At 42.0% G+C, this 20278-nt stretch overlaps 1 protein-coding gene across 1 annotated transcript; it reads left to right on the top strand.

The window, feature by feature from the left end:
• Positions 1-6475: 6475 nt before the first annotated feature.
• Positions 6476-6631, top strand: LOC132598174 (large ribosomal subunit protein eL39-like). The gene has a single exon (XM_060308695.1). The coding sequence runs from the start codon at positions 6476-6478 to the stop codon at positions 6629-6631; it is 156 nt and encodes a 51-aa protein (XP_060164678.1).
• The last annotated feature ends 13647 nt before the right edge of the window (positions 6632-20278 follow it).

The following is a 20278-nucleotide window of genomic DNA, read 5'->3' as shown; positions in this document are numbered from 1 at the left end:
GAGAAAGGTCTGTTTTACTAAAGAATGCCAGCTAATCAATGCAGAAATAATAAATCAGCATTTTGCAAGCTCTAATGAATTTGGTTCAAGCAAATATTGTGAACTGCTGTTAAAATCATTAGGTAATCCCCCCATTAGAATGGTTAAAATTAAAAAGCCTGTCCATACTAAATGTTGGTGAGGATATGAAGTAATTGGAATGCTGGTGGGAATGTAAAATGTACAACCTCTTTGGAAAACAGTTTAGAGATTTCTTTAAAAGTTAAACAGGGACTTCCCTGGTGGCGCAGTGGTTAAGAATTGGCCTGCCAATGCAGGGGACAGGGGTTCGAGCCCTGGTCGGGGAAGATCCCACATGCTGCAGAGCAACTAAGCCCGTGCACCACAACTACCGAGCCTGCAAGCCACAACTACTGAGCCCACGCACCGCAACTACTGAAGCCCGTGCTCTCTATAGCCCATGCTCCGCAACAAGAGAAGCCACCACGATGAGAGGCCCACACACCACAAGGAAGAGTGGCCCCTGCTTGCCTCACCTAGAGAAAGCCCGCACACAGCAAGGAAGACCCAACGCAGCCAAAAAATAATTAATTTAAAAAAAAATTAAACATATACCCACCATATGACTCAGCCATTTCACTCCAGGATAGTTACCTAAGAGAAGTGAAAGCATACGTCCATACAAAGACTTATACATGAATGTTCACAGCAGCTTTGTAGTAGACCAAAAAGGCTCTTTGAAGAGAGCCTTTCAGCCATCCCATCAGCCATCTCAACAAAAGAAAAAAATAGAGATGAAATTATCCAGGAAAGGTAAGAGGAAGAGCCTCTTGTCTACTGGAGTGAATTCCCATGACATGCACAGGAGGCCCACAAGACTCTTGAGAATTTTATACTAGCAGAAACATTGACAGCTTGAACTGAAAGGGACAAAAAGAAGATAAAATGAAAGAAGTTGTACCCCCAAAATTCTCCAGACAGGAAGCAGGCTTATAAAACTACTTAGCTGTAAACATGTGCACCTTTCAGGAAAAAGGAAGGATGGCTCAGAGGATGGCACTTCAGATCCAGATGACAGAACTGAGAGGCATAGAGAATTATTCCCAGGCCTTGAAGCCTTGTATACTTCTTTTTTTGTTTTTAATTAATTTATTTTTTTGGCTGTGTTGGGTCTTCGTTGCTGTGTGCGGGCTTTCTCTAATTGCAGCGAGCAGGGGCTACTCTTCGTTGTGCTGTGGGCTTCTCGTTGTGGTGGCTTCTCTTGTTGCGGAGCACAGGCTCTAGGTATGTGGGCTTCAGTAGTTGCAGCACACGGGCTCAGTGGTTGTGGCTCACGGGCTCTAGAGCACAGGCTCAGCAGTTGTGGCGCACGGGCTTAGCTGCTCCGCAGCATGTGGGATCTTCCCGGACCAGGGCTTGAACCAGTGTCCCCTGCATTGGCAGGCGGATTCTCAACCACTGCATCACCAGGGAAGCCCGCCTCGTATACTTCTAATTGCTTTGCTTGTATTCACTCAGGTTTTCAAACCTTTTGGGTGGTGACTCACCATAAGAAATACATTTTACAAAGCAATGCAGCACACTCATACATACACGATGGAAGCCAAAGATTTCAGAAAATCATTACCTACCCTGACTGTGTGCAATGCATTCTGATATCTTCTGTTAGATTGTATTCTGATTCTATTTCATTTTTTTTAAAAAATGCAGTTAACCCATTAAGTTGATTTCATGACCAACTGATGAGTCTTGACCTGCAGTTTGAAAAACCCTTTTAACTTGTTTAATATATGTACAGACACACACACAAACTCCTATGAGGTAGAAACTGTTATTGTACCCATTTTTCAGAAGAGGAAATTCTGGCACAGAGAGGTTAAATAACTTGCCTAAGCACACACAGGTAGGGATAAAGTGGGAGAACCAGGATTCTAACCCAGGGAGCCAGCTTCAAAGACAGTCCTTTGAACTACTCTCTTACAAGGCCTCTCTTATCCCACCTGCCACATGGTGGTAAGTGAGTATCTGCTAATAGATGTCTCTGATTCTCCAAAGGAGTGATTCAAGTGGTATTTGAACAGAGTGCTCTATTAAGATTATTGGAGTGTTCAAGGTTACGGCAGATTTAGGGAGCAGAAGTTATATTTTCTGACTCATATTTCATAATCAACAATAGTTCTCTGTGAAGAGCGTAGACTTCCAAGTCAGATAATTCTGAGTTCACATACTGGCTCCACACCAGGGACAGATCCAGTCTTTGTGGGAACTGAAGCTTTATGCAATTCTGAAATCTCTTCCTAAGGAGAAGAATAGAGCTCATGTATTCAGAATTAAGTGCCGCGCCTTGAAAGGGGCCCATGTAAGAGAGGGCCCTGTGGCTTAAGCTTCCTTAGCTTTCTGCTTATTTGCCTCTGTCTGCCCTTTATTAGCCCTTTATTTCTTTTCTTTTTTACAAAATTTTTAAAAATTTATTTATTTTTTGGCTGCATTGGGTCTTCATTGCTGTGCGCGGACTTTCTCTAGTTGCGGTAAACGGGGGCTACTCTTCATTGTGGTGTGGTGGCTTCTCGTGTAGCGGAGCATGGGCTCTAGGTGCGCGGGCTTCAGTAGTTGTGGCTCGCAGGCTCTAGAGCACAGGTTCAGTAGTTGTGGCGCATGGGCTTAGTCGCTCTGCAGCATGTGGGATCTTCCCGGACCAGGGCTCGAACCTGTGTCCCCTGAACTGACAGGCAGATTCTTAATCACTGCGCCACCAGGAAAGTCCCTAGCCCTTTCTTTCTGACACTCGGTTTTCTAATCTCTGAAATAAGTGTAGCAGTTCCTATTTCTCATGGATGCCAGACGATCAGCTGAAAGGACCTAGCTGAAGAGCCTAGTACAATGTTCACTAATTAGGTACTCAATAAGTAATTGTTAATGCAATAATAATAATTAAAAAATAGAATACTTCAATTAGAAAACAGTTTTTAAGCAAGGTTTTGAAATAAAAACACGATATGGAGAAAAAGTATTTTGTCAGTGCATTTACACCTCAGCTCTGTAACTCAGCTCTCCCTGGAGTCCAATTATTTTGGTTTCTCCAAAGCCCTCTCTCCAAAGAGAAGTATAAGTGAGAATAAGAAAGCAGAGTATTCAAAAACAAAGGCAGATATAGAGAGCGTATCATGGGAGAAAGTCAGCTGCAGGGGCCCCCAAATGCCAGATTTCCACTGTGTGGATGTCAATAAGAAGAAAAAATATTGAACTGTTTAAGATCTTTCTCAATAAACCAAAAAGGGGCATTCAAGGTGCATTTTGGCGTTGAGAGAGGAGGCAGCTGGACAAACTCCATCCTGGTAGAGTCAAGTTTTAGTCACCTGTATTCAGACATTTTATGCTTGTTGTTCTGCTGTGTCCTGAGGGATTATCAAAAAGCAAGAGGCCTCTGGAGTCGGCTTCCTGCCCCTTGGAGAACCAACAGTATTTGCAGAAACGCATGAGGTCACTTTGCCTTCCAGTTACATCTTATATTCTCCTCTCAGAGTTTGAGATTCTAAAAAAAGGAGGTATGTTAATATAGGGTGACATGAAAATATAACAGGAGTCTTTCTCAAACGTGTGGCTTCTCTTGGTTATCTGTGGGTTTTTTGTTTCGGGTGACTGTTGTGTCATTTAGGTAAAAAATAATAAGTGGGAATGTGTGGGAAGAGAAGGGTCAAAAGATGGTAGGAAGTAATTAGATTAATTCGATAATTAAGGGGAGATACGTGGGTGATTATTAAGTTTCTTGCTAGCTACATTTAGGCATAAGCACATGTTTTATTTTTCTTAATATTTACAAATGACTCATACCCTTTGTAATTCAGCAATCACAGACTCTTCCCATTTTTCCCCAGAAATTCCTCTGTGTAAAGCTGAAGATGAAACAGCCCTTCTTTTTCTACTCACTGGCAAAACGATTTCTTTCCTTCTGCCATATCTATTTATCTACTAAGGGCATCAGGTACTTCTGGATTCATCTATTGCCTCCAAACCCCTATTTCCCTCTATTCTGATCCACAGTACTATGTCAGGAGGCTACTTTGGAATATTAACTGGTGGCTTTTGTCCACAGGATTTTCTTTTCTCCATGGCCTTCACCCCCATTCGGTGAACTAAATTTTTGTTGTCTCAACTCAGGGAAGGGTGGACCCATCTGAAAGAGGAGTCTTTTTCTGGCTTTGGGAAGCAGAAAGGACTCATGTACAGAGACAACACTGAAGGTCTGCAAGAGTCTACTGGACCTCTAGATGAGATCAATGTTCCCAGACTTGAGGAAGAGTGTGGCTGGGGAGCTTGTACATTCCACACAAGGCCCGGTGCTGTGCTCCCGTAACTGGACCAGGCCTTCTGGGGTGGAGTTAGGAACCAGGATGATAGGAGTGCCCTGATAACTGTTTTTGTGTCTTCGATGGTTGCTAGGGAAAATTTCATACAAAGAGGCTGTGTGACCACTATCAGGCCACCCTCAGAGACTGCTGCTTTAATCATTCCTAATGATCACTTTGGACAAAGTCTGGAAAAACATAGGGAAAAAAATTTAAATATGTGAGGAGGATGAAGGGAAGCATTCAGATCCCTTTAAACTAGCATTCATGAGGACTGTGACCTCTTGGTACATTTCAGCTTGGCCAGCATAACAGGTGATATTCAGGAGCAGAAAGCCACTCTCCCCCGTGTCCTGATAGATAGAGGTAACTAGGTGTTTGTGAAGGTAGAAAGAAAATACAGTCCCTGGGCTGGCAATTACCCAGTGAGCTACCCAGAACCACTTATGAAACAGTGTCGTGAGGCAAAGAGCAAGGAAAGGAGAAGGGACTGCTCAATAGCAGCAGATGCTGCAGAAAAGTCAAAGCAACATGAGGACCGTTGGATTAAAGAATACGGAAGACATTGTGTAGACTTTGTCAAGAATAGTTTCAGCAGATTGTGGGGAGAAAAAAAAATTGCAGGAGGCTGAGATGTGGGGGGTGTAGAAATAAAGATGGTAGAAATAAACAGACAAATTTTCATGAAATTTGGCTGTGAAGGGAATGGTAAAGGGCAGTAGTAGGAGCTGGATAGGGAGTCAAAGGAAGAGGCTTTTAAAAGGTTGGGGAACCTTTGAACATGTGTAAACATTGATAGGAAGCAGCAAGTAGAGAGCAGGTAAAGAAGAGAGGATGGAGAGGGGGGACTCTCATTAGCAAAAGACCCCTGGGGAACTAGGAAGCGACACGAGCCAAAGCTCAGGTAGGAAACTGGCCTAAATAGGAGGAGAAAAGGCTGGAGAAATTGTAGATTTGGTGGCAGAGGTGAGGGAGCTGTCTAATGGCCTCTGTGAAGCGGGAGGAGATAGGATCTGCTAATTGGGGTGGGTCAGTGGATGGGAAGGGTTAGTAAAATCAAAGAATTGAAAAACATAGAAGAGATCTGAAACAGCTAGTAGAGTCGGTACAGATTCCCGACGTGCCAGCAAAACCTTACATCCCAGTACCTTTATTTCTGTTTTGAGCTCTCATTCCTCTAGGTGGCAGAGGCTTCATCTCAGTCAGTTCAGGAAGAGATGACAGGGAGGCAGTTGGATTCATGGGTCTGGAGCTCAGAGAGGGATATGGGCTGATAACATCCATCTGGGGTTCATCAGAACACAGTGTTTGTCTCTGGAGTCCCAGGAGTCATTGACGTGCCTCAGCGAGAAATAAGAGGACAAAGAGCCCAACTTGGGGGAAAGGCCCAGTAGAGGAAGAAGAATCAGCAAAGGAAACTCAGAAGGTAGGAAGAAAAGCAGGAGAATGTCATGTCACAGAACTAAGAGAAGTGAGTATTTGAAGTGAAATAAGAGGTCAACTAGGATTAGGATTATAAAATATTCATGGATGTCATGTCTTCTTTCTTTGAGTTGGGGCAAAAAAAAAAAAAAAAACAGATAGAGGATATAATCATAATACTACTATTTATTGAGTATATAGTGCCTGATTCTGTCATTCAACCAACCAATCAGTCATATATTAACTGAGTGAGTATGACTGTAGAGAAGTTTTCTTGTTATGAGGGCAGAGCTGGGGACTGCCCGGGCTAAAAGCTGCTAGTGGTCACCAGAGCCTCAGAGAATGAGGCAGGTGTCAAAAGCTCGGTGCTTAAATTAAAATGCTACATTAGTTTGTTCAGCTTCAGTAATGAGGAGCAGGTGGAGAGAGAGAGAAAGGAGCTTATTGTAAAAATTAGGAGAGGGAAAAACTTATTCTAAAAATTAGGAAGATTAAGCTTTGAGGGGAGTTCCCTGGCAGTCCAGTGGTTAGGACTCTGCGCTTCCACTGCAGTGGGGCCTGGGTTCAATTCCTGGTCAGGAAACTAAGATCCTGCAAGCCACGTGGCATGGCCAAAAAAAAAAAAAAAAGAGATTAAGCTTTGAGGATCTTGAAGCAGTCTGAAATTCAACTTTAAGATTTAGGAGGTGAGGACTCTGCTCTTCACCATGTCTTCTCACAAGACTTTCAGGATCAAGCAATTCCTGGCTAAGAAACAAAAGCAGAATCGTCCCATTCCCCAGTGGATTCGGATGAAAACTGGTAATAAAATCAGATACAACTCCAAGAGGAGACGTTGGAGAAGAATCAAGCTGGCTCTCTAAGGAATCGCACATGAGATGGCACGCATATTTTTTCTGTATCAAGTCACTTGCTTCTTACCATATCACTCTGAAAACATCACTATCTGGATAGCTGGATGTGTTTTATTGGGAAAATGATTTTTCTCTTTGTTTCTATGTTTCTGCACTAGTAGGTTGGCTCAGAAAAAAATATGTGAGACCTTTTGTTGGAAAAAAAAAAAAGATTTAGGAGGTGAAAACTGTGAGCTTCTGTTTGGCACAAGTTCGTCCGTAGGCACTGATGCCTGCTCTGTTTGCACAGAAATGGAAGCACCCTGAGAGAATCTCGTGCCTATAACAGAGTGCAGCTGAAAACAGGACTTTAGGGATTAAATCAGGTTATGAATGGACGAATGGAGTTCACTGTTAAAAAAGAATGACCCCTTTCATCATCATCATCATTATTATTATTATATTATTATTACAGGATCTTAGTCCCTCCACCAGGGATTGAACCCGGGCCCTGGCAATGAAAGTGCCAAGTCCTGACCACTGGACCGCCAGGGAATTCCCTAACGACCCCTTTTAGATTAATTTATTTTGGTATATCCATCACTGAAAATTATACAACCCTTAAAAAAAGAATGAGGCAGTTCTACTTGTCCTGATTTCCGAGATATCTTTTTCAGTGAAAAGTACAAGGTGCAAAGCCGTGCATTTGGAGTGCTCTTCTCAGAAAAGGACCTATACAGATATGTCTGCATATACAAAGAATACGGAAGAAAACAAGACACTGGTGGCAAAGGTGGCCCATGGGGAGGAGAGCTCAGTGTCCTGGGATCAAGGCAGAGAGTTTGCATTGCACACTCTTCTGAATGTTGTACCAAGTATTATTTATTTAATAAATATATGTAAATACATAAAAGATGCCTTTGGTGAATCATTATGCCAGGTTCGTTTGTAATACAAAGTCATTCCCTAATTTGCTTTGGAAATGTTGACATTTGTGTATTGGATTTTCTTAAAGCATGAAATACCAGAGTCTGCAAGCCACACCCCGAGTGCTCTAAATTTGAGGTCACCAACAAAACCAGCCATGCAAGTGTGACTTTCCAAAAGGCCAAACATTGTCAAGTGTGTGGGCTTCTCATTGTGGTGGCTTTTCTTGTTGTAGATCACGGGCTCTAGGTGCATGGGCTTCAGTAATTGTGGCACATGGGCTCAGTACTTGTGGCTCACAGGCTCTAGAGCACAGGCTCAGTAGTTGTGGCACACGGGCTTAGTGCACCGAGGCATGTAGGATCTTCCCGGACCAGGGTTCCGACCCATGTCCCCTGCATTGGCAGGCGGATTCTTGACCACTGTGCCACCAGGGAAGCCCCAATCCTCTTTTTTCTAAATGAGGAGACTAAGGCTAAAGGGGAAGAGTTGTGCCTAACGAAGAGATAATGCCACTTTGTGTAAATAAGGGAGAAAAAATAGTCTCTCTATCCATATCTGCATGAAGATACGAAGAAAGGATACACAAAACACTAATACCAATGGCTAACTATATGGAGAGGGAAGGTGAGAAATGGGAGGGTGGGAGACGGGTAGGAATGAGATTTTTCACTTTGAACCTTTTACAATCCTTGAACTGTTTTTTTGAACAATAAAACCTATTTAAAAGAGAGATGGACCATTGACATCTACATGACTTACAATTCAGTTTTCAAGGAAGACATTATGAGGCTATGGGCTCAGAAATAAATTAAGAATCTGGTGTTGAAACCACAGGTCAAATCCTGCTGCTTCAAATGCCCATGACAGTCGGAGTTATTTTGTCATACTGAGATTTGTTTGAGATAACATGGGCCATTAGCTGGCCTTAGATCTTGTTTTTGATTATAGACAGATTTGTCAAAATCATGCAGTAACAGCCCCTTGCTAGTTTGTGGATTCAGTCATATGAAGAGGCACCACAGAGCAGGACAAAGATCAATGGACAGGAAGACAGGTAAGCTGGTTCTAACCGAACTTTGCAATTTAATTCACCTGTGACTCCGGGCAACTTAATTCCTCTCCTTAGGCCGATTTTCACATCTGTAAAATGGAAGGATTAGACGAAGTGATCTCTAGGTTCTCTGATATGACTGGAGTCTGAAACAGTTGTTAGCAGTTTAGAACTAAAGGGGAATTTATGAGATCATTTTTCAAGGCCAGGAAATGGCTATGGACTGTTGGGTCACCTTTTGCTCCTTTGACCTGAAGTTACAACAAGAACCATCAAGTGATCTTGGCCCTTGTCTCCTACGACCACACACACACACACACACACACACACACACACACACACACACGCTGATGATGATGACTAGATCTGTGTTCCTCAGAGCACTAGTTTAGGGAAGTGTTAATTAGTGCTCCATGAAACATCTCAGATGAATTTGGGGTATCCTGTACAATAAACGTTCCCAATGGAGAATCACAATGGTATTTATGGACCTAAGAAATCCTGCAGTAAAGAAACTCAAATAGGGAATTCCCTGGCGGTCCACGTGTTAGGTCTTGGCCTTTTTCACTGCCGTGGCTGGGTTCACTCCCTGGTTGGGGAACTGAGATCCTGCAAGTCGTGTGGCGCAGCCAAAAAAAAAAAAAAAAAAAAGTGAAAAAAGAAACACTTAATTTTACTTAACCTAGCGTTTTGCAAACTTATGCACATGGAACACTTTAGTGTGTCCTATTACCTTTACTTAGAACAAGTGGGATTCGCATACCTCTGTTTTTAGGGAATACATGAGATCAGCTATCATTTGGCAATTAGGACAGTTCTGGGGCTTCTGCAAACATGGGAAGATTGAACGCATTCCTAAGGGAGGCTGAGAGTCTTGTGATTCATGCAGCTCTCCACCCCACCAATTGAAAAAAAACCTTTCAACAGTGGGAGCCTCAGAAACTCCCTTGTTTTACAGGAAATTTCCCGTCTAAGCACAGTGAGGTCAGATTTATTTTTGCTTTGGGAAATTTGTTTCTGTCACTCTTTTTGTTCAGAAATTATAGTTCTCTTTCTCTCCTTGCTGCAAAAGGTTGGTTTAATTCCCTCCCTCCTAATGTTTTCACTCCCAAACAGGCAGGTAGGAAAAGTTTATGCATTATTTGGGTGCTGGACCTGCCCCACTTCACATCCTGCATTTGTTTTTGAGATTTTCCACCCTCAATTCCCAAAGAAACATTGACTCATCATGACACACACACACACACACACACACACACACACACACACAGAGTCACTTGGAAAAAATTAATTTAAAATCTGTATTTCTTAAGACTTCTCAATTATTTTGGCCTCATCATTAAGCATTTAGTTTAAAGAAAGACTCTAAGCAGGCAAAATCATATGATCAAAACTATCATTGTACTATGTGTTGGCATGTCTGTAAGTCTGAAATCAAGCAACAATATGAAAAGCTGCTTTTACATTTAGCACTTTCTTTGAGTTTTCAGGTTTGTGGCCTAAGCATTAAAAATGACCAGTCAGGTGGCTATTGCAGGGCCAGCTGATTATACTAATGCTTCCCTGAAGAATTGCAGCTGCAAATAAATTCCTTTTCTCCTGACCAGCCTTCATTATTGGCAGTTACCCCATAGTATATGCTGTCCCCTCGTGCTCTCCTGGGTCAGTGAGAAAGACATGGAGATGAGAAGGCAGCTGGATGGGGGTGGAGGAGGTACCCACTGACTCTCCCGCCCACTCCTTCTACCTTAGCACCAGTTCTTTGATGGGTTGTCTTAATTTACCTGGGAAATATTAACTGTTGCTATGGTTGAAATTTAAAAAGAGAAGGCCATGAAATTAAGTGGGAAGGAAACACCAAAGAGAAAAAAATGAACAAGATGGGAGACAGATTACTTACCATAATGGAGGGTGTGATGGTTAATTTTATGTGTCAATTTGTCCAGGTTATGATGCCCAGTTTGGTCAAACACTAGTCTAGATGTTGCCGTGAATGTATATTTTAAATATTATTAACATTTATAATTACTTGACTGTTAAGTTAAGCAGATTACCCTCCATAATGTGGGTGGGTCTCATTCAGTCAGTTGAAAGCCTTATGGGCAAAGGCTGAGGTTTCCAAAGGAAGAAGGAATTTTGCATCAAGATGATGACATAGAAATCCTGCCTGAGTTTCCAGCCTACTGGGCTACCCTGTGGATTTCAGACTTAAGATTACAACATCACCTCTTGCCTGAGTTTCTAGCCTGCCCTACAGATTTAGAATTTGCCAGCCCCCACAATCCTTAAAACAGTCTCTTTCTCTCTTTACCCTATTGCTTCTGTTTCTCTGGAGAAGCCTGATTAATACAGAGGGCTCTAGGAAGGATGACCCTAGAGAAAAAAATGGAGCTGTTTGACCATAATCTGATACGAGATTTCCAGTTTGGCAGAGAGCTTGCAGATAAGCCAGTGATAGATACTTTAAAATAAAACTGTGCAAGGGAAAAAATTGAAGCAATTTTTAACTCCAGAGAAAACAAAAAGTGGCAAAGAAGACAGAGTAATTATTCTGCCTCATTTGGTTCAGTTATAAACACTGAATTAAAAAAATTTTTTTTATCGAAGTATAGCTGATTAACAATGTGTTAGTTTCAGGTGTATAGCAAAGTTTTACATATATATATATATATATAAAAGAAATACATATATATTCTTTTTCAGATTCTTTTCCATTATAGGTTATTACAAGATATTGAATATAGTTCCCTGTGCTACACAGTAGATCCTTGCTGTTTATATATTTTATATATAGTAGTGTGTATCTGTTAATCCCAAGCTCCTAATTTATTCCTTCTCTTTCCTCTTTGGTAACCATAAATTTGTTTTCTATATCTGTGAGTCTATTTCTGTTTTGTAAAGAAGTTCATTTGTATCATTTTTTAAGATTCCATGTATAAGTGATATCATATGATATTTGTCTTTCTCTGTCTGACTTACTTCACTTGGTATGATAATCTCTAGGTCCATCCATGTTGCTTCAAATGGCACTATTTCCTTTTTATGGCTGAGTAATATTCCATTGTATATATTTACCACATCTTCTTTACTTATTCATCTGTCAATGGACACTTAGGTTTCTTTCATGTCTTGGCTATTGTAAGCAGTGCTGCTATCAACTGGGGTGCAGGCATCTTTTCAAATTATAGTTTTTGTCTTTTCCAGATATACGCCCAGGAGTGGCATTGCAGGATCATGTGGTAACTCTGTTTTTAGTTTTTTAAGGAAACTCCATACTGTTCTCCATAATGACTGCACCAATTTACATTCCCACCAACAGTGTAGGAGGGTTCCCTTTTCTCCACATCCTCTCCAGCATTTATTATTTTGTAGACTTTTTGATGATGGCCATTCTGCCTGGTGTGAGGTGATACCTCATTGTAGTTTTGATTTGCATTTCTCTAATAATTAGCAATGTTGAGCATCTTTTCATGTGCCTGTTGGCCCTCTGTATATCTTCTTTGGAGAATAAATGCTGAATATCGGTTTAAGGAAAATGACAGTGATGGAAGAAGTTATATGGAAGTTGTGGTGTAAGTAAGTCAAATCCTCATCTTCACTGAGGAAGTTAAAAAATTGAAAATTGAAAATTTGAGAAAAAGCAATATTATTTAGAAACAAGGAGATAAATAGCAGAAGAAACAACTAAAAGCATTGAAAGCAGCTGCTTGCTGATTGACTCCAGTGGGAGTGGGTGGGCAAGTAGCTGCTGTTTATCATTATAAATCTTGTAGATCATTTGGTCTTTTTTAAGTCCATATGTGTATTACTTTGATAAAAATAAAAACTAAATTAAAAGTTATGTGGGGGGCTTCCCTGGTGGCACAGTGGTTGAGAGTCCTCCTGCCGAGGCAGAGGACACGGGTTCGTGCCCCGGTCCGGGAAGATCCCACATGCCACGGAGCAGCTGGGCCCGTGAGCCTATGGCCGCTGAGCCTGCGCGTCCGGAGCCTGTGCTCCGCAATGGGAGAGGCCACAACAGTGAGAGGCCCGCGTACCGCAAAAAAAAAAAAAAAAAAAAAAAGTTATGTGGGTCCAATATGGAAAATTTGGAAAGTACAGAAAAGTATAAGAAAGAAATAATAACCACTCATAATTCTTCCACTCAGAGAAGGTAACTATGCACATTTTTTTAAAATTGAAATATAGTTAATTTACAATGTTGTGCAACTACACACATTTCTTTTTTTAATATTTCTTTTTTATTTATTTATTTTTGGCTGTGTCGGGTCTTAGTTGTGGCACTTGGGCTCTTCGTTGCAGCGCACGGGCTCCAGAGCACGTGGGCTCTGTAGTTGTGGCACAAAGGCTCAGTAGTTGTGGCACATGGGCTTAGTTGCCCCGCGGCATGTGGGATCTTAGTTCTCCGACCAGGGATTGAACCCCCGTCCCCTGCATCGGAAGGTAGATTCTTAACCACTGGACCACCAGGGAGGTCCCAACTATGCACATTTCTGAGGAAAAGGATTATTAAATGAATTTATTGGGATTAAGCTGTCAGAGCTTGAGGATTTTAAAATATCATAACAGATATAAATGGACAGATAATAAGAGTATAATACTACATGCGAAATATTGTAGGTATAATTACATACACTATAATCATATACAGTATGATCCCATATGTGTTTACGTGTGTATTAGAAAGTAATCTGTACACCTGAAACTGATATAAAGAAAAAGGAAAACTACTAACTTCTTGGCAGTTAATTTATTCTACCGAAATTTGTGAATCTCAATGTACTACTCAACATACTCCCAAATAAACATTATTATCCACAATGATACTTTCAGTCAGATGAGGCCATGTAGTTGCTAAATGGAGTTCACTAAAATAAACAAAACATAAAATAATGTTTTTAAAAAAAGTAAGAAAGTACTCTGAAGGGATACCCACCAAAATGTTACTTGGTAGTGACCAGGGCTGGGGCTGGGACTAGGATGGGCAAGTGAGGAGTTAGGACTCACAATGAAAGGAAACACACTCTCAGGATCATGCAAGCGCAGGGGCCGCACCTGAACTTGAGGGCCTCCTTGAATACTGTGCCCTAGGTGCGTCAGTTGCCTCAGTCTCTGCCCTGGTAGGGACATAGAGCTGCTGGATTGTGGGCACTTTCCCCTTCATATTTTTCACTTAGATATACATTTAAATTGCTTGTAACTCCAAGATATGTGGACCAGCAGCATTAGAATAACCTGGGAGCTTCTTTGAAATGCAGAATCTCAGCTCAGCCCCAGACCTTCTGAATCAGAATCTGCATTTTAGCTGAATCCCAGGGGATTTGTTTGCATGTTGAAGTTTGAGAAGCCCAGGGCTAGCAGGCACCAAGTACAGTTCCTTCCCTCATTGGAGGGAATATTCAGAGGCAATTGCTGTCATGGCCCCCAGTGGGTTGGATACACACTGCCAGGGGGTAAGACGTCTGTTCTCTAGAGGACTGTGGTCTTTGCCAAGAGCCTGAGCTTCAGCTGGTGAAGCAATCACAGGTTAGCTTGATGGAGGAGAAGCAGGTGATTCCTTTGGGACAAAGAACAATTTAGAGCAAAGTTTAAAGAGAAGGGAAAGTCTAATGGGTCTGAAAGTTAGGAAAGGAGCAAGACAAAAGAAGTGCTAATATTCAAACCAAGTAATTCAAGTCCCAAGGGGATGAAGAATAACTTAGTATCCTATAAGGTTGTTCATTCCAAGAGTTTTTAGAGAAATCTGTTATAAAACTGAGAAGCTTGGATTAGGTGAATTATATTGTATTTATAAGAAGGCAGACTTCCCTGGTGGCTCAGTGGTTAAGAACCTGCCTGCCAACGCAGGGGACACAGGTTCGAGCCCTGGTCTGGGAAGATCCCACATGCTGCTGAGCAACTAAGCCCGTGAGCCACAACTACTGAGCCTGCGCGCCTAGAGCCCTTGCTCTGCAACGAGAGGCCACTGCAATGAAAAGCCCGTGCACCGCAACAAAGAGTAGCCCCTGCTCACTGCAACTAGAGAAAGCCCACGTGCAGCAACTAAGACCCAATGCAGCCAAAAATAAATAAATAAATTTATTTAAAAAAATTATAAGGCAGAGTTAACGTAGAATAGAAAATACAAAGGGAATGACTCTGTTTCAGTGTCAATTAATTAATAAACAGAAGTCAATTAATAAGGGTCCTGCTATATGTCTGCTGTCCATTTAGATTAGTAGATTAGATTAAAAGAGAACAGCAAAGTAATATATACTGCCATGGCAAACATTATTGACTGTATCAGCCAATATACATTCTTAACCTCTTTTTTCCTTGCCTCCCTAACAGATCATAAAAAGCTGAGTCTGCTCTCCCAGGAAGGGTGGCCATGTGATGCAATTCTGGCCAATGAGACCCCTGTGGAGGTCTCTAGACATTATATGGGGCCACCACCACTCTCATCAGAATGGATTCAGGGTGATCTTTCCAGGACCTGGAGTAGGGTGTGGTGAGTCAGACACTCACCTTGGTATAAGATTTATGAAGGTGGCAAAAAATCAGTAATTAAGGTAATTTTTTTTTTTTTTTTTTTTTTTTTGTGGTGCGCGGGCCTCTCACTGTTGTGGCCTCTCCCGTTGCGGAGCACAGGCTCCGGACGCGCAGGCTCAGCGGCCATGGCTCACGGGCCCAGCCGCTCCGCGGCATGTGGGATCTTCCCAGACCGGGGCACGAACCCGTGTCCCCTGCATCGGCAGGCGGACTCTCAACCACTGCGCCACCAGGGAAGCCCTAAGGTAATATTTTAATGCAATATTAAAAAAATAAAAATTAATGCAAAAATATCCATGATGAATGAAATATCAACATTTATAATAAAGGCCAGGGTCGTTCCTGTTGGTCCAGTGGTTAAGACTCCTTGCTTCCACTACAGGGGGCATGGGTTCGATCCCTGGTCAGGGAACTAAGATCCCACATGCCACAAGGCCCAAAAATAAATAAATAAAATAAAATAAAATAAGGGCTGGGTCTGACAACACCAGAGTTTTAGAGTGAGGCAAATGAGGCTGAGTCCTGCAAGAGTAGGATCAGGTCACCCTAATTTCCAACCCACAGGTGGGGGGTCAGGGTGGAAAAAGTGATTGGTGGCACTTAGGTTTTTATGCCCACTCTCTAGCTGCAGGGGAGTCTAGGAAAGAGACTACCTGTAATTTTCAGTTTTGATAGTGAGAAGTGGGAAATACTTGAAAGGGATTCAGGAGCTAGGTCATCAAAAAGAATGACAAATGTCCACTACACTTAATGGAGTCATGGTAAAATGTCACCATTTGGGTCCATGAAGGGCTAGATCAGCATATTTTGGCTAGATTATTTTGAGGAAACCTTTAGTATTTATTAGAGTTGGGATACAGATAAATTAATGTAGGACTATAGAGGGTGGAGAACAAAATTCCTCTCCTGAAACTGGGAAGGCTCCAAGGAGAAGATAAGGTTTGAGCTGGGCTTTCGAGGAAGGAAAGGGGAAAGCAGAAAGAACAGTGAATTTTCAGTTAGAAAATGGGGTTCCCTGCTTCACTACTTGGCTTCCCAGCTGTGAGAATTCAGGCAAGTCACTTTGCTTCCCCAAGTGTTAGTTACTTTATCTGTTGTTAAAAAAACAAAAATTCCACCAAATAAATCTGAAGATCTATTGGCTTTGTTCAATCATCATGAATCAGGCAGCATTCCAGCTAGTAAACAGAAAGGTGCTGTAATGGGTTGTACAAAATGGAAGGTTTTTGTGGTCAGGAGGAGGGTGGGGCAAGGAAGCTATTAGCAAAAGAAAAGAAAGAGTTGCTTTAGGCCAGATCACCATATTTTGGGGAAAGGGTGAGGTTCAGTCATGCAGATTCAATCTTCTTCCTTTGTGGGAGTTGTGGGGGAGATGGAGAGGGTCCAGGTGACAGATTACCTCACTGGTGCTGACCAGAATATTCCAGGCTGGATGATTGAGATTACATTACCGAGGGAAGGTGGAAACTGCAATTAGATCAGGTATCAAATCTAAGTTTATTATCATGGGCTTTAGCACAAGTGATGCCATTTTGGGCCTGTGGTTTTCTCTTCAACACTAAAAACGTATCCCTTGTAACCAACAAGGACCTACTGTATAACACAGGGAACTCTGCTCAATATTCTATAATAAACAAAGTGAGAAAATAATTTGAAAAAGAATATATATATATGTATAACTGAATCACTTTGCTGTACACCTGAAACTAACACAACATTGTAAACCAGATATAGTCCAATATAAAATAAAAGTTAAAAAAATAAATAAGTTAGAAAAAAAAAAGCAAAAATAAAAGTAAAGGGCAAGGACTTCTCTGGTGGCACAGTGGTTAAAGAATCTGCCTACCAGTGCAGGGGACACGGGTTTGAGCCCTGGTCTGGGAAAATCCCACATGCCGCAGAGCAACTAAGCCCGTGCACCAGAACTACTGAGCCCGCGTGCCTAGAGCCTGTGCTCCACAGCAAGAGAAGCCACCTCAATGAGAAGTCCGTGCACCACAACAAAGAGTAGCCCCTGCTCTCTGCAACTAGAGAAAAGCCCGAGTGCAGCAACGAAGACCCAATGCAGCCAAAAATAAATAAATAAATCTTAAAAAAAAAAAGTAAAGGGCAAGACCTTGATCTTGAAAAGTTAAAAGAAAAAACAACAAAAATCTTATCCTTTGAGACCTGCCAAAGAGCTGTGAAGATCGAATAGCTGCTCTCAAAAAGACAACAGGGGATTTCCCTGGTGGTGCAATGGTTAAGAATCCACCTGCCAATGCAGGGGACACAGGTTCGAACCCTGGTCCTGGAAGATCCCATATGCTGCAGAGCAACTAAGTCCGTAAGCCACAACTACTGAGCCTGCGCTCTAGAGCCTGGGAACCACAACTACTGAAGCCCACATGCTCCAGGGCCTGCATGCCACAACTGCTGAACCGGCATGCTGCAACTACTGAAGCCCCTGCGCCTATAGCCCGTGCTCTGCAACAAGAGAAGCCACTGCAATGAGAAGCGCACAGACCGCAACAAAGACTCAATGCAGCCAAAAAAAAAAAAAAAAAAAAAAGACAACAGGATGTGGAGAGAAGGGAATCCTCATGCATTGGTGGGAATGTAAATTGGTGCAGCCACTATGGAAAACAGTATGGAGATTTCTCAAAAAATTAAAAAAATAGAACTAGCATTTGATGCATCTTCCACTCCTGGGTATTTATCCAAAGAAAACAAGAATACTAATTAGAAAAGATATATGCATTCCTATGTTCATTGCAGCATTATTTACAATAGCCAAGATATGGAAGCAACCTAAGTGCCCATCAATAGATGAATGGATAAAGAAGATGGTATGTTTGTGTGTGTGTATAATATTCATATACATATGAATATTACTCAGCCATGAAAAAGAATAAAACTTTGCCATTTGCAACAACATGGATGGACCTAGAGGGTATTATGCTAAGTGAAATAAGTCCGGCAAAGACAAATACTGTATGATTTCACTTATATGTAGAATCTAAAGACAAAGGCAAATACTGTATGATTTCACTTATATGTGGAATCTAAAATAAATATAAATGAACAAACATGAAACAGAAACAGAGTTATAGATAGAGAGAACAAATAGGTGGTTGCTAGAGGGGAGGCAGGTGGGGGAAAAAGGTGAGGGAGATTAAGAGGTACAAACTTTTAGTTGCAAAATAAATGAGTCATGAGTCTGAAATGTACAGTGTGGAGAATATAGTCAATAACTATGTAATATCTTTGTATGGTGACACTTGTAATTAGACTTACATCATTTTGAAATGTACAGAAATATTGAAACTGTATGTTGTATAACAGGAACTAATATAATATAGATCAATTATACTTCAAAAACAAATAAACGAACAAACTCATAGAAAAAAGGATCAGATTTGTGAGGTGGGGAGGGGGAGGTGGATGAGGTGATCAAAAGGTACAAACTTCCAGTTATAGGATAACACAAGTACTAGGGATGTAATGCACACCATGATAAATATAATTTACACTGCTGTACGTTATATATGAAAGTTTTGTTTTTTTATTTTGTATTTATATGAGATGATGTGTGTTTACTAAACTTATTGTGATAATCATTTCATGAGGTATGTAAGTCAAAGCATTATGTTGTACACAAATTTATGCAGTGCTGTATGTCAATTATGCCTCAATTAAAATGGAAGAAGAGCTGTGAGGATCACCGGAGATTAAGTGTTTGCACATGGTTTTTAGACTGAAAAGCGCTATGCAAACGTCTGGCATTGTGACTAAGTCGTTAAGGATGGGGAGAACTTTGACAAAAGGCACTGAGGGAGAAGGGCCTCTGGGCAAGGAGAATGAAAGGTGAAGTGGTATTTTTTAAAAAATAAATTTATTTATTCGTGGTTGCATTAGGTCTTCGTTGCACGCAGGCTTTCTTTAGTTTTGTCGAGCGGGGGCTACTCTTGTGGTTTGCGGGCTTCTCATTGTGGTGGCTTCTCTTGTTGTGGAGCACAGGCTCTAGGCACGCGGGCTTCAGTAGTTACAGCACGTGGGCTCAGTAGTTGTGGCTCACGGGCTCTAGAACACAGGCTCAGTAGTTGTGGCGCTCAGGCGTAGTTGCTCCGCGGCATGTGGGATCTTCCGAGACCAGGGCTTGAACCCGAGTCCCCTGCTTTGGCAGGCGGATTCTTAACCACTGAGCCACCAGGGAAGCCCCGGCGGAGTAGTTTTTGTGTGCTAAGACAAAAGGAAACTAGGCTTTGAAGTCTAGAAAGATGAAAAAGGAAAGCCTATGTTTTTAAGACCATTAAGGAAACAAAGCCTGGGACTCCAAGCTTGAAGGATAAAACTAAGCCCTATGGTCTTACACAGTTATACAAGAGCGTGGGGGTACCCTAATATCACAAAACACACTAATGAATGACTTGCACACACGCTTCTTTCTCTGCCTACATGGCCTCTATTGAAGGCAGGCAGGGACCATGTCTTATTCATCTTTGTTTCCAGGAGCCTGACACTTTCCAGTTAAGAGCACTGCACTCCACTCTCAAGGAACCAGTGAGTGACCAAAGGCTTGGGACCTCTTTGACTCAAGGGGTGGGATGGACTAAGCGGCTAGGTAGCCTTGAAAAGCAGGTTCTTCTGTACACACTGGGATGCCAAGGCCTCCAGCGGACCTATTTATGATGAAAATCAAGAGAAGGTGGGGGACCAAGATTACACAGGTGATAAAACTTCATGGAGCTACACATGAACGCGAGCACGCACCCACACGCACACGCACAAATGAGTGCATGCCAAACTGGTTAAATCTGAGTCAGACTTGTAAGCTAGTTAATTGCATTGGTCTAGTCAATTGTATCCCGCCAATGTTAATTTCCTGGTTTTGATAATGTAGTATAGTTACGTAAGATGTTGAGGGAAGCTGGGTGGGTGATGGGTAAAAGGGACCTCTTTGTACTAATTTTGCAACTTTTTGTGAGCTTATAATTATTTCAAAATAAAAATAAAAAGACCCTCCCCCGAGCCCAGCTCCGCCCACCCCGAGAAGGCTCCACACCTCACACTTCCGCGCTCAACCCAGCCTCTCCTGCTGGAATAAGGCGAGGAGGGGCGGGGCCGCGCACGCGCAGACCTGAAATCGCCACCGCTTCGCGGGGAAGTAACGCTTGCGCAGTCTG

This window comes from Globicephala melas, chromosome 11 (genome assembly GCF_963455315.2).
Source record: "Globicephala melas chromosome 11, mGloMel1.2, whole genome shotgun sequence".
Lineage (NCBI taxonomy): Eukaryota > Metazoa > Chordata > Mammalia > Artiodactyla > Delphinidae > Globicephala > Globicephala melas.
This window is presented reverse-complemented; position numbering and strand designations above follow the sequence as displayed.